Consider the following 14,972-nt stretch of genomic DNA (forward strand, 5'->3'; position numbering starts at 1 on the left):
AATAGAGATTCCCTATAAAAAAGTCATCGCCGTTAGCTATTATAAGACAACTTTGCTAAAATGAAAATAAAACATTTTATTTGTTATATTTTTTTTCTCTTTTATATAAAATAAAAATATTTATTTTTGTCTCGTGTTTGTTCCGCCTCCCTCCGCCGCCTCCCCTGTGCGGTGCGTCTGCCGGGCGCCTAGAGGGGGTCGGGCTCTCGTTTGGGCGTCGTGTGCGCCAGGCTGCTGCGCCCGCTGCCACCGTGGGCGCTGTGCCGGCTGTACGGGTGCTGAGTCCGGCTGTCGCCCGGCCGGTGGAGCGGCGGCGACTCTGTGTTTGTCGCCTCATTGTTCTGAGTGCTTAGGAAGGGCGTGCTCTCGGCCACCAGCTCCTCATCAGACTCGCTGTAAGAGGCGCTGCTGAAGGAGAAGGAGTCCCGGACAGCTCTGGCTCTGTGGGGGACGTGCCCGTTCAGTTTGGACTTTTTCCACCGCCTGTTGCTGCTGGCTGTTTTCTTTGGCTGCTCTAGCGCTGTGACGTACTCCTGCGTCGTCTCGTATTCGTCGTCCTCCGTGATGCGGAAGGGGCTGGAGGGCAGGCTCCCCATGCTGTCGTTCAGGTAGGTCTTCCTTTGGTAGTAGCTGTCGTAGCGCTGCGTGTCCTGGAAGGGCAGTTGGTACTGCCGCAGCAGGGGCTGCTGCTCCTCCACGCGGAAGCTGATGGGGGCTGCTGGCGGCAGGGAGACGGCGTGCGCGGAGTTGGGGGAGGTGATCTCGAAGGTGGGCACCTGCGCCGCCATCGAGTAGTGGAAGTCGACGGGCGACAGGCGTGCTGGTGTGGTCAGGGCTGACACGTACCTGAGAAAGGAACAGCTCCATTGGACACTGAGCAGCCCACAGCCCCGGGGGGGCTCGGGGCGAGCCCAGCACGGCCATCAGGACTGAGCCTTACCCAGGACATCACAATTCCCACCCACTGGTTGCCCACGTTGCCTTCTGCTCCCTCTGCAACTGTCACGCTTACCCAGGGAAGGGCCCCCAGAGGTCTTCACATGCTGAAGTCTGGGTACTGCTTCACCTAACTTTGCAAAAATCTTCCATACAAAAGGCCTCTACAAGCCTTCATCTACACTACTTACACGAGCACGGTGGCTCAGTGGTCTGGCCCCTCTCTGTATAGGCTTTCCTTTGGCATCACCTCCTTCTAAGTAGCGGTTTTGTTTTTCACTCAGTAAAGCCAGTGTGCGTTGTCTCCACTCATTTCAGCCTGCTCCCACTCCCTGGGTTTCCCTATCCCTCCTCATGTCTCATGAAGTCTGAGATGTCTGCAGGCCATCTGAATGGACCAGGAAAAGAAACAAGAGAACAGCTTGCCTTTGCTGGACCAGTCCAGTCCCACCGTTTTGAGGGGAAATGCCTGGAACTGGTTAGATGGCCACCCAGGTTGCAGCACCATGGAGATGTGCTTCTGCAACAGCAGGAGCCAGGCCCACGAAGAGAACAGCTGCCACTGGCTGACAGTGTCCCAGATCTGAGTCACACTGAACCCGTCCCCAGGCTGCAGACAAGCAGCATGTCTGTTCCCCATCCCGCCCAGAGGTATTGGAGGACTTGCTCCTCACCCTAAGGATCACGATGAGGCTCAGCCTTGGCTTGAGCTGTGTCCCAGCTATTTGCCTCCCCCTCTGCCAGGGCCTCGGCTGTACTCACCACCCGATTTAACCAGCCAGATTTAATTCACCAGCTGTAACAAGATATTTTCAGCTGCTCCCAAACCTGTGCACGAAACCTACATGGCCTCCTGCTTAGCAGGGGTACCTGTGCAAAACACACTGCTGCCCTACCAAAGCGGCCTCCTGGGGCCGTGGCTTCTTCGAGGGTTTCTCCTGCACTACCACAGGAGCTTTGTGCCTGGCACAGAGGGGCAGGGCTGCACGGGCTCTGACCTCTCGCTGTGCGGTGAGTCCCGCAGTGAGTCCACCGAGTCGCGGTACTGCGCTGTGGGCCGCCGCGAGTCCTCAATGCAGAAGGCAGCCCCGCGGCGGGCCCGCGCCTCCACGCAGGCAGGGCTGTTGCATTTACTGGTTCCCACTGAGGACAGCATGATCCCGGACTGGGAATCGGAAGTCAGGCTCTCCGTCCGCTCCAGGCTCCAGGTGTGGCTTTCGTGTCTGTGAATCAAAGCCCACAGGGACAGTGAACAAGGAATCCCTTGGGGAAGGCCAGCGCCTTCTCCAAAAAGCCACACACAGCCACAGATCTCACCCTGAACTGATGTCTCCTTTCTCTCTCGCTGCATTGGATCAGGGAGGCCCAATTTTGATATGCCTTTCCTTACTGTTTCCTGGAGGTATGACTAGAGGACAGCAAGGCTGCCCAGTGCACACGGGGTATTTAGTGCATCACCTCCTGGCAGCTGGGGACGGGGTAGGACAGCGTCTGCAGGGTGGCCTGGGCAATTCTGCTTTATTTTGGTGCAGAGCGATGCACCGGCCTTGCCAAAACAGGTCTGCAGAGGACCTTCAAAAATGCCACTGCACACACTGCCAAGAAACAGATCCTTCTGAAATGCTACCAGAACAGTGTCAGAAGAAAAGGCTCAGAATTATATTGTGACCAACACAGAGAAGCATTACCATTCATTTATAAAAGGCTTTGGCAGCAACACATGCTCAAGGAGCTAGACAAAAACTACACTGTGCTGGGTACTGCTGGGCAGCACTTGGAGGTATCCCTGCGCTTGGCTTGGTGTAGAGATGACATCCCACACAATGGGAGAGCATGGAGTCCTGTACCCACACCACCAGGCCGACTGCTCTCCTGTGGCACAAACACACAACCCACAGGAGCAACAGCTCTTAACTCCCAGATGGCACCAGATGGAGCTGTGCTGGCAGAGGGTTTGGCGTGGGGGTTTACAGAGGCCTCATTAAAACTTCCCAAGAACGTGTTAATTATTGATGGCTCTGGGCACATGCTTGGTTGCAACCATGACATTAATTTATAACTTCAAAAAGCATCCTCATTAGAGTATGAGCTGATCAAGTAAAATGGAACCTGATTCTGCCAGCAGTTTGCCTCTGGCATGACTTCAAGAAACACCTGCTTGCTGCACTTGACTCACGAAAATTCATATGGCAGGTAGCCAGGACCAGAGGCTGTGCAAGGTAGGTGCTTCCCACACCTGGCATGTATTAACGCTGCCCTTCAGACACAAATTTGCATCTTCAGATGTGCCCAGAGGTGGCCATGGGGTCTGAGGACTTTGAAGTCAGACTGTAATGCCATCAAGGTGCAGCTCTGCAGGAAAAGGAGCCTCTGTACACATTGCTCAAGCCTGCACACACCTAGCAAGGCTTGGAATGAAGTGTAAAAATTCAAAAAAAAGAGCCTGGAAAAGACACCATCTGCCCACCAAGGGTAAGATTTCCCTGGCTAAAGGCAGGCATTTCCAGCCCAAAAAGTCATTCTTGGCTCCCTCTCTGCTCACTGCAGGTCAAGTCAGTTGGAATCTGGGGAGGAATTTACCTGAAAACCCAAGTTTGATATCTGAAGTTGTTCCACTACCTAATAAGTGCTTGAACCTGGAAGAAATCTGCTGGGACACGTCTTTGAGCTTTACCTGGAAGGACTGTCTGCTTCCTGGACAGGTGGATACAAACAGCCCCGGCTAATAGTAACTAAGCCCCGACATCTTTTGCTTGACAAAGCTCATGCAGCGGATCCAGTGTGACCACTGACAGGAGGTAGATAGGACCCCCTGCACTCACAGTCATTTCTCAAAAGCAGGCACTCTCATGGGGTAACACTGCTGCTTACTGGAGGAAGCACAAGAGCAATGCAAGATGGAGAACCTGAGCAACCAAGCTTCAAACAGTACAGGGCTTTCTTAGAGCATTTGAAGGACTTTTCTGGGCACCACAAAAATGGAGAAGTTCCATCTGCAATACAAATGCACTCAAATCCAGTGAGAACTTTGGCCTTTGAGCCAGGCTGCTGCTGTCCCCCAGGATGGCTGTTTTAGAATGTGAAAAATTAGTGGGTTTTTTTGTTTTTTTGTTTGTTTGTTTGTTTGTTTTTTTCTGGTGAAAACTTCATTTTCAGCTTTGCAGAACTAGGCAAAATAAATAAATTTTAAAGAATGGTGATATTTGTCATGTTCTGCCTTGCACAAGGCAAACAGATGCTAAATATCTCAAACATTATATTAATAACCTGTGCATACTTAACGAATTAACACAGGCATGCAGTGTAATTGCAGTCACAACTTGCAAAACCATTCCTAGATGCATCCTCCTATTTGACTGAGCTTGTGCAAGGCGTGAAAGCACTACTTCATTTCCTCCTACTTCCCAGCTATTTCAGTGCTATGCACTCCTGCTGGCTCTTTGCTGCAGATCAAGCATCGCACCTTTCCACACCTTTCTGCACCTCTCACTAATTGGTTATGCCAGCAACACAATCTGATCTGCAAGCACTGGCATGGCCTGTATGATGGTGTGATGCCAAACATCAAGTAAAATCAGAGAGAGAGGTGAAAGGAAACCCTTCTACTGGCTTTGAATCTCACAGCATCCTAAGGCAAGCAGCAGTTCAGTGTGAATGGCATACATCACCTCTGGCTGGATGTTGGAGTGGCTGTGGAGCAGTGATGTGACGGTGAGCAGGAGTGACTTCCTGAAAAAGTTGTCTCTGTTTCCCTCCGGATGACGTGTTCAGTGGCAGAAACATTCTTAGAAATATACTGTAAAATATGAAGAACCACATAGATCAGCCAATAGCTTGCCAGCACTGCCACAGCCAAGTTCTGCTGGCTGGATTGCTTCTGGTGAAATCACCAGAGAACTGAGTGAACTCTGCAGCTCCGTGCCCCAAGGGAGGCGAAAAGGAAACTGAAAAATGTCATGCAGTGCCCTCCCCTCTGCCTCTGCACTTTGGACACTGGAAAGGAGCTATGATACAGGGGCTGCAGAGGGTTACAAAGAGCCGAGGGTTTCCCCAGATTGCTGTGGGAGCACATACAGCTGATGCTGCTGAGCAGAAATCCATCTGTTTGCAGGAGGTTGTGCACCTGACAGAGTGCCAGCAACAAGGCAACCGCATGCAATCTGTCACAGACACAAGTCCTACTGACATACCAAGTGTAATACAAATATTTATGCTGAAATATCCCTTCACCTAACAGTAAGCAGGGTCAGCCATGCTTTCCACAGAGAGACTAAGCCTCTGGGGGAGACAGTATTTCAGGTTCACATGGCTGTGATTCTTTAAATTTTCCTTGCCCTCATCCTTCATGGCCAACTATCCGCTTAGCTAAATGTCTGCATCACAAGAGTGACCCAGGAGAGCTTGTACCTCATTCAGGACGCTGATTCTACAAGGGCATGTAGTGATAGGACACAGGGTAATGGTTTGTAAAGAGGGGAGATTTAGCTTAGACATATGAAGATGTTCTTTACTCAGAAGCAGTGAGGTCTTGGCACACACTGCCCAGGGAAGTTGTGGATGCTCCATCCCTGGCAGCAGTTAAACCAGGCTGGGTGGGATCCAGGGCAGCCTGAGCTAGTGGAGGTGTTCCTACTCACAGCAGGACAATTGTTCAGGACCCTGCCAGCCCTAATCTGTGATTCTACGATTGTGCTTTCTATCAGCAATCAGTGCACCCCTGTGCATGGCACATGAACCTCTGCACACAGAAAACACTAAGAGAAGGCAAAAGGAAGTTTCCAAAGCAAATATTCAGAAGCTGGGAAACTGCAAACCCTTATCCTGGAAGAATACACCTTCAGCTTCAGGTTTGCCTTCCCTCTCCCTTTTTCTGATCCCGTTCAATGTTTTAGTCCTAGCAAGGCACTTAAGCATGTTGAGAACAGGAACACAGAGCTCAATGGGATTCTCACATCTCAGGAGCGGCTGAACGGCTTTCCTGGATCCAATCCTAAATACTCAGACGGGTCTCAATAGAGCGACACTGGCACCCCACTGGGTTGTCCCACCTTGCAAAGGAGCAGCTGGGCTGCACAGGTGGACAGACGTGGAGCTGTTCAGATCACCACAATGGGTGAGACAGTCACCGTGGTGGCTGAGCCTCTGCTGTGCTAACCCTGTTTATTGTGCCATGAAATGAAGCTCGACAGGACAGCGTAATAAGCAGGAAACATTGGGAGTGCCTTCCAGAGAGGACACCAGGATCACACCTGTCCTGAGTGCCCTAACCTCATGCTCAGTGTATCAAAGTAAAATCGCAATTCCCTCTAGATTTTGTTTTGGGAAAGGTTTCTATGCAGAATTTCGTGCTTTTGTTCAAGTTGTATTTTGCTTCTCATGCACAGGCACAGGAAGGTGCAAGCATGCAAATCCACATCAAATCCATGACAGACAATGAGCACTCAATAAAATACAGGGTCTTATGAAAGGTCTTACATCAGCCATTTGGATTTCCTCTGGATCCAAACGCGGATGGCTTGGCCCATTTGCAAGGCTCCTGTTCTGATGGGCTTGACACATGTTCTGTCGTAAATGATTATGCATCTGTTTTCTTTGCTTCCTTTAAAAAGGAAAGGAAAAAAGTAAATTAGGAGGATTTCTCTCATGAGGCCCAAGTGTCTCTGGAGGAAGCAGATGATAAAGGAGGTAGCAACCAGGTTTTCATTCATCTTTCAGACACTTTTCATGTTTTGACGGTGTTTGTGGACAGCTGTGAACAGAAGGAAGCAAGACATTCAACATTAGCCACTTATGCTGCCTTTCCAAAGAAATGTGAATGTTTTCTGCTATAGGCAATTCACATAGTTGGGTCCAATGGTCTTCAAGACAAGCAAGACAAGCCCCAGGACAATGCAGTGGAGGCAGGGGGAGCGTGGGGCTGGGCACCGAGGAGAGAAGTGGGGAGAAGAGAAAGGAGAACCAGTCCTGGCTTGCCCTTGGTGGCAAGGCTCCTGTCCTGCATTAAGCACAATACAGGAAAGCCTCCCTGGGAGGACATCAACTTCACAAGGCTTCCTGTGTCCTGGGTAATAGTTGGACATTCCAAACACAGGTGAGGGGCACATGGGGAGAAGGGTGCTGTTCGATCAGGGGAGGCTGCCAAGAACGAGGTCCCCAAGCCTCTTGCTCAATCATCATTGCTTTGGAAGTTCCAGAACTGTAAACAAGTGAGCCCACAGCTCCTGGGCATTAGCCCACTGTGCTTCTGTTGGCTCAGGGGACAGCTTCTCCCAGCCACGTGCCATCACCTGGCTTGGATACATGATACTGATTCAGGCGATAAAGAAATGGGAAACTTCCTGCTCACACAGGATGGTTGATGGCTTCATCGGCCTCCTTCAGAGACTTTGCTGGGAATACCACAGCACAGCATCTCCTTAAAACAGCATTTGGGTGAACACCATGAAAGCATGACACACAATCACTGCCACTCAGAGATCACCGGTTATTGTTTGTTAACCACACATACTCACTTGGTTTTACAGTAAGCTACCACACAGACGATGCCCACCACAAGCAAGGCAACACAGATTCCTGTGATGGTTAGAACTCTTTTCTGGTAGAGCTCCTCTGCCTCTGCAAATGGAGAGAAAGAAATCAGTTGCAATCAGGCTACAGCACCACAATGCACCTGGCTGCACAGGACCCAGCACTGCATGAGGGTGAGATGGAGAGTAGGACTCAGCCACACCTCCTACTGATCTGCTGCCCAAACCTGAGGCCAGCTGGCCCAGCCTTGCTCACCCCTCAAGAGCTCCTCAATCCTTTTGTCTCTCTGTAGCTCAACCCTTGCCCTCAGTAGCTCAGCCCTTCTCAAGCACGCTTCTGGCTTTCTCTTCTTTTCCCACAGCGTAACTCGCTGACTAATCTCAGAGAGCCCCGTGAGTTTCCTTTCCTTTCCAGCAGATCACCTTTTCTCAGTAGCTTGGTATAAAAGAAGGAAGCCCTCGAGCATCCCCCAGCCACCACATACCAAACATCCCTGTGATGCTCTCCTCACAGCTCTCTGCTCTGACGGACTCAGAATGCCTTTTCCTCGCAGCTGCTGCATGCTCCGGAGTTCGGCAGTGCGCTGCAACCACCGAGCAACAGCCCCAAAGCATGCAGGTGCTGGGAGGGACATCCTAAAGGAGTCAAAAAGCAGAACGAAGATGGAAAAGTGATAGCACGTTAGACAAAGAAAAGGAAGTGGAGTAATTAAAATACAGTAACCAACTGCAGTTGTGGATTTTTAATGAAGCCCTAGGAAATGATTAATTCCATTGCACTGGGTAGCCCAGATGCACACACAAAATTCAAGCAGCACGCTGCTGCTTCTTTCAGATTCTGCTATTTGTCACGGACTGCCTTTCAAACCAGGAAAGTCAGTCATTTGCATCAGAACCCAGACCGTGCTAAAAGGCAGGTAATTCATTCCAGTTAATCAAAGCTCCAAGGAAATGGCAGGATATCACCTGCTGTGTGACTGAACCACGCCTACGCAGCAATTGCATGGCTATGGCTACTCCAAAGCAGATGTTCTTCTCAGAAAATCCAGCTACCTTCACTGAGACTAGCAATGGCAGTCTGGTGAATGACTAAGAGAAAGATCTAGTCCACAGCTGCCGTGAGCCTTGTATTTTAGCACCTACAGCCAATGTGCTTGTGTCTCCATACTATGTGTTAATTGTAAAGTCTCCGGGCCTTGTGTCTTCTCTAATATTCACTGAATTTTTCTTTTTTCCATGTTGATCAGGCAATAAAACTTGTGCCATGGTTGCTGTGCTCGGCGTGTTCCACTGGCACACACTAGATACTTTCAATGGAATACGTGAGCTACAAAAACTATGAGATATAAAACTAGAAGAGAAACAGGTCTGGTTTCAGGTGCTAGCATCAACTAGAAGTAGGGCCAGACTCCAGAAAAATACCATTGGATTAGTAACAAAGTATTCCAGATAAAGAAATATTTCGACTAATCTCAAATTTCCAATTTAGAAAGGAAAGTGCTTTTTGGAAATAAAATAAAACAAAACAAAACAAAACAAAACAAAATAAAATAAAATAAAATAAAATAAAATAAAATAAAATAAAATAAAAAAGTGCTGAGAAAAATGCTTATCTTTGTCTAGCACTCAAAATGGAAATGAAGGAAGAACTGCTAAACCAGGGGCTGCAAATAACCATCCTGACGTGAGGATGCAAAATATCATCAGGAGGGCTTGCTTCATGCCTCTGTTGCAAAGCTACAGTTTAAAGAAATAAATGTACACCCTTCTTGGCTGTGCCCTGGCCTTTGGCTTGATCAGGCTCTCTGAGTGCTGGTGGAGCTCGCCCAGAAGCACGTCCCCCCGTGCACCAGGAACGTGGGCAGCCAGACCCCAGACTCCATCTCCGCAGCCGCTGTGAGCAATGACAGAACACAGCTTGTTTGACTGCAGCTGACTGGGCTGCAGCAGTTGCAGCAGCCACCTGCACTGCCTCAGGCCGGAGCACGGATGGTGCAGGACCTGCTCCTACCAGGGAGGTCCTTCCTGTTCCAGGCATCAGCAACCATGGCAGACAAGTTTTCTTGCTCTTGCACAGGTCTGGGACCTGGCTTACAGCTGGACAGCTATTTCCTTCAGACAGGAACCTCAGAGATTTTATTAGCATCAGAACCAGATAGGGTCATGTCCTGGGTACAGATGGCACTGGGCAAGAATTTAGCTGCTGCCCAACTGTATTTCTTCACCAATTACCACAAACAGGGGGGGGAGAAGGACATTTTTCACCATAGATCAATCCGTGGATCCAATTATTTTCAAAGCCTCTTTACCAGCTACATCTCTTGCCATAAAGACATTTTTTTTTCAAGTTTAAATCCTTCTGTTTGAATTACGGAAGGGAGAGGGACAAAGAGAGCAAAGCCATCAAAACCATGAAGCATTTTAGCCTGTTAGCTACCTAAAAAAAATTTCATCCAAGGCTCAAACCCTGGCCTCTGTTCAGGCAGTCAGGTGGGCACAGAACTCTATATGTCTGGCTCTCCTGAACTCCCACCTGCATTGTAAGGGGAGTAATTCAGTTCATCAGAAATGCAGACTCAGGTGCTCTTCCCCGAGCTGACAGCTCTGCTGTGTGAAGCAGTGAAGCTGGAGGCTGTGCATCACTACTGCAAAAATGAAAAATTAAATGACCTGCTGTCAGTGATTTAGCTGAGCTCCTAACATCTCATTACAGTTGATGCTTGGTAAAATAGTATCTTCGTGCTGCATAAAATCATCTCGACAAAGACACAGAAAATAGGAGAATGCTTTCTGCAATTCTGTGTTTGGGAAGGTAAGATCCTGGAGCAGGACTTGTCCATTTGTGTCTGCGTGCTCTAAAATGCCACATCTTCATCAGCAGCATTGTCACTCTACAGCAGCAAACACTACGAACAAACCATGTTGTGTCACATAATGTCGACAGAATCACAGTCCAGCCATGGGTTCACAGCAACGCATGAGAGTGAGAGACGAATGGCAGAGAAGAGACGACTGCAGACTGGGAACGGGATGTGTGCGGTTCTGTGATGACATTGAGAATGGATGAGGAAAAGGACAAAAGTCAACAAAAAAGGGATGTCAAAAATCCTTAATTTTAACATTTGTTTAAGTGTATTAGTATTAGCAGCACCACTTTCTCTGAAAACACAAAATGCATTCATTTTCTGCTGCAGGAACAAGCTGCTGGCGATACACACGAGCCCTGGGGGAAAGGCATGCAAAAGCCAGCAGAGACCAACTTCTCCAGCTTCAGCTTGTGCACGGCCCTCCAGCTCAGGGCCCCAAGAAGCCAATTTAGCATCCGGAAGAGAAATATTGGTGTCCCCATGTCTCTAGCAAATTGAATTGAAGTATCTTTATGAGAAGATCTGCTCCAGATGGCATTGCTGGGCCAATTTTTTTAAGCTAAGTGATAAAGACAAACCTCTCTGTTCTTGGTGAGCAACCCCTCCCACACTCGTCTGAGCACCCAGGGAAACCTAACCCAGGGATTTGATTTTCCAGGTGCTTACTCCAGAGAGATTTGATACACGTCTGAAAACAGAGTTAGGAGAAAGGAGGAAAAACACTATGACTGTGAGCAATTGGGTAGGAGCAGGCAGTTGCCTGTTTCCAAGAGGCTGTAAGCCAGTGTTTTTGCACGCTTTAGCTTGCCACCAGCTCAGCATCACACTGACTTCCCCGGGCTCAGTGTCTTCTAGAGGAGCTCACCTCCCGTCACATTCCATGGGTCAGTTTCTTCCTGTCAGGAACAGAAGGCAGCAGACGGCCTTTGGGAGGAGGTAAAACCCCTCCTGGCCCTTCATAGGACACAGTGGATGTTAGCGCACAGAACGGCAGCGCTGCAAAAGCCCTAAAACTTCCTAAAACTCGCCTTCCCCTGCCTGTCCCCAAGTGGTGCCTGCTGGCAGCCTTTAGGACTGACACAAACTCTTGCCTTTTGGTTAAAGGCACAGAAGTCCAATGAGGAGACCATGGTTTGGAACATCTCAGTCGTGCCACACGCACCTGGCTGCTGCTCGGAACAAAGAAAAAAGTGCTGCTAAAAATACACCTGCGTTTTTATCATTTTACATTTCGACTTTGCATTTTTACTTTGTTTTGGTTTTTAATCCAAATATCTGTCTCGGTGCCAGGGAAAAGAACAGAACAGCTGATTTTTTAATCATCCCATTAAAGCCATAAATATAATGTGGGCAGCTCTTAATGGCTTCTGATTAATAAATGAATGGTTGTTCCATACCCTTTAATTCAAATCCAAGATGCTCTGCCAATGCAGAAAGAAGACAAGGAAGAGAAAGAGAAAAAGAAAAACAGGTCTGTCAGAGATCTCTCATACACAAACACACTGTGCAGTTACAGCAGTTAGCGTCTCTGTAGGCTCAGCAGCAGTTACACAGAACACAGTGTATGCTTCAGAGCATTTTAAATTCCCACCAGAGCTTATATCTTATGTAAAGGAAGACCCAAACAAATTGCAGTGGAAGTTAATTATGAATTCTTTTAGTTGATTATGAATTCTTTTGAGATGAGCCATGTTTGTTAGTACCCGATGTGGAATTTACAGGTTAGGCAGGGAAAAAAAAAAAAAAAAAGAAAAAAAAAAAAAGGTACACTTGTTCTGAAACAACTCCTGACTCCAGACAGGCCAAAACACATAGCGACCGTGTGAACCTGATAACCATTCATTCGCATTCTACAGGCAACATGTGCCCCTGTGCCCAGGGCTGCGCACAAAGCAGCGCGCTCAGCAGACACGTGCAGGCGCTTGCACGGGGCCTGCAAGCACAGCTCTCCTGCCCATGACCTCAGGTCTGGTCTTGGATGCACAATGTCATCTGGCAGCACGGCCTGCTCACCTCCTGCCGGCATGTGCATGGTGAAGCACTGCTCTTAGCAGCACGGATTTGCAGCTGTACCACTGATACTGCAAGTGATTAGTTGCCCTGGCAAAGGTAATGAATCCCTTGCAGATCTAAAAGTGCAAATTGCACTGGAAGCTTCCCTCGAGTCTGTGATCTTCCAAATTTCACTTCTGCTGTGGTTCTGCATTTTTAGAAACGACAAGCATGCCAAAAAAAGAGAAAGAAAAAGCACAAACTGGAGCATCTGCTTTCAGATTCAAATTGGTTACAATTGCGACTGCAGCTCATCTTGCAGACACACTGCTACGCAGAGCAGGCTTTGTCTAATGAATCAACAGCGCCGTTGTCCAGAACAGGCAACTTTTTTTTTTTTTTTTTTTTTTTTTTTCTGAAAAAAAAATCCATTCTTGAATTTTGTTAATTTTCCTGGTACCAGCCTCACTTAAAGACAATTTTTTTCCACATAAATATTAAAGCTCTCCATACTTATCATTGCACATAAAAGTGAGCTCTTCTGTTCCAAATCACCATACGGACAAGATTATTTTCAGCTCGGAGATGTCCAAATTGATTTGTTACATTTTCCACACAAATTGCTGTTTGCTGCACATGAAGATTGGTTTGCTATTTCAATGCTGCTCAAAACTTGAGTGTGCGGGAGGGAAATTAGCACTAATCATTATGGAACACGTAAACACTTTTCAGCTAAAGCAGGTTCTTCTCTTCAAATCGGTGCTGATGTTTGTTGGTTGGGTAGTTTTGTTTGTTTGTTTTGATTTTTTTTTTAAGGGGATTTTGAAGATTCTTTAATAAAATTTGGTATAACTTAAAGGCCACAAAACCAGGCTGATCTCTGCTTCACATCTCACGTTTGTGCAAAACGAATGGAGAACTCTACCATGCATTTCACAGTCACGTCCTGTGGGCTGCAGGAGCGTGGACTCAATGTGGTGGACAGCAGAGAACTGGACACCTTACACCTGTTCTATGCCTTCCAGTTTTCACTGCTAACCTTGACATTTTTCTAGAGCATGTTACCATCATGCAACCTGTTTTACCTGACACCGTGACAACTGCAGATAGAGATACATTAAATTTCATCCAAATATCTATACGGTTATGCTCTTGGCAGTGTACTCCCTAAACATTTGCTCCTTCCTGACAGATCTGCTCTCGTATATACAGCTACAAATGGATGCAATTCAGAACATTCTCACGGTTTTTTGTTAGTGCAAACAGAACTTGAGCCTTCCTGTGGTGCACCCTACAGTAGAACTGCAGGTTCTCAGGTCTCCCCAGTCCCACAGAGCAGACACAGCCAGCTCACGTGTTGGATCTTAGCTACAGGTTCCCTGGGCAGCAGAGAAACTATGCAGCTCTGCAGCAGCTGGAAAGCACATACCTGCTTCTACCTGCAAACCTAAGAGTGGCTTTGAATCTGCTTGTGCCCCTGCATCTCAAGTACACAGCTACTCAACGCTTCAGACTTTCTCAGTCTCTCATGTGCTGACTGTTCCTCCCTCAGTGCTGCTTAGATGCCACTGTTCAGGCAGACAGTGGACTTCTAAAAATTCAGCCTCTCTTCTGATCTGTGAATTGACCAGGCTGTGCTTTCAGACTTCCAGAAGAAAATTCCCATGGATAAGAAGCCAACTTGCTTCAAAATAAAAGGGATTATTGGAGCCATATTAGGTGCTACTAAAATTTCCATCATATCATTTTTTCTAAGCTGCTCCTCTGTTAACAAAGCTATGCAAAAAAAAAACAGTTCCAGCACAACAAGATATTACAAGCAAGGTGATGTGTCAGCCTGTTGCAGCTACAGGCATTGCTTCTGTATCACCCATAACTGAATCCAGAAGGGAGGCACTCACTCCTTTCCCTGGTCAGGAGTTCCTCAAAGTGGCCATGAGGCACGTAAGGCCTTCTGCTGGGACAGCAATGGAGGAAAGACACTCAAGAGGAAACACTGTAAGAGTCCTCTGGGATTTGAAAGGTTTGCCTCTTCTGTTAAGAACAGACTGTTCAAAATTATTCAACTGGCTACTGCCCTGAAGCAAATGAGGAGACCTCATCTCTACGAATAAAAGGTGATGCTTCTGCACTGAGCAGAGGGATATCATCTTCATGAACACAGCGCACCACACAGCACGTGATAGATTAATAATGGATCTCCTGGTAACAAGCATGTTTGAGGAAACAAAATTTCTCCTAGAGACAACAATTTATTTTGGTCTGGAGCAAAAAAGTATTTCTGATAGCATTGTATGTTTGAAGGATTCCTTCTCCTTTTTTTAAGAGATTGACTGGGGAAAGCAATGTATCTTTAAAAGCTTTGAGTCATATTTGCTGCCAGGTGGAGAAGGTGCTCAATATGATGTGCAGCACCTGCACCGTGTCCTCCAACAATCTGATCAGCCTGCATCTCACACACCCTGGCTGTCTGGCCACTCCATGCTTGTAGAGGTGTTGGCAGTGGGGAAGTGTGTTGCATTCCAGGCTTGGGAGCCGCCTCTGGGATAGCTGTAATCAAATGAATCCCATCTATGCAGACAGACTAATGCATGCTAGAACTCCAAGGCCCTCAGGACAAGCTCCAATGGAATCAATATATAGCCAGAGG

At 47.8% G+C, this 14,972-nt stretch overlaps 1 protein-coding gene across 1 annotated transcript in view; it reads right to left on the reverse strand.

The window, feature by feature from the left end:
- Window positions 1–110: 110 nt before the first annotated feature.
- The window catches only part of NRG2 (neuregulin 2), a 151,325-nt gene continuing 136,463 nt past the window's right edge, over window positions 111–14,972 (reverse strand). The window contains exons 6-11 of the mRNA XM_042887207.1: window positions 11,728–11,751; window positions 7,449–7,551; window positions 6,412–6,535; window positions 4,605–4,732; window positions 1,935–2,159; window positions 111–846 (exon numbers count right to left, since the gene is read on the reverse strand). Coding sequence (XP_042743141.1) covers window positions 189–846; window positions 1,935–2,159; window positions 4,605–4,732; window positions 6,412–6,535; window positions 7,449–7,551; window positions 11,728–11,751 — 1,262 coding nt within the window. The 3' untranslated portion in view covers window positions 111–188. The remainder of the gene's footprint in view (window positions 847–1,934; window positions 2,160–4,604; window positions 4,733–6,411; window positions 6,536–7,448; window positions 7,552–11,727; window positions 11,752–14,972) is intronic.

This window comes from Lagopus leucura, unplaced genomic scaffold (genome assembly GCF_019238085.1).
Source record: "Lagopus leucura isolate 7727_CA_CO unplaced genomic scaffold, USGS_WTPT01 Super-Scaffold_100075, whole genome shotgun sequence".
In the NCBI taxonomy this organism is placed as follows: Eukaryota; Metazoa; Chordata; class Aves; order Galliformes; family Phasianidae; genus Lagopus; species Lagopus leucura.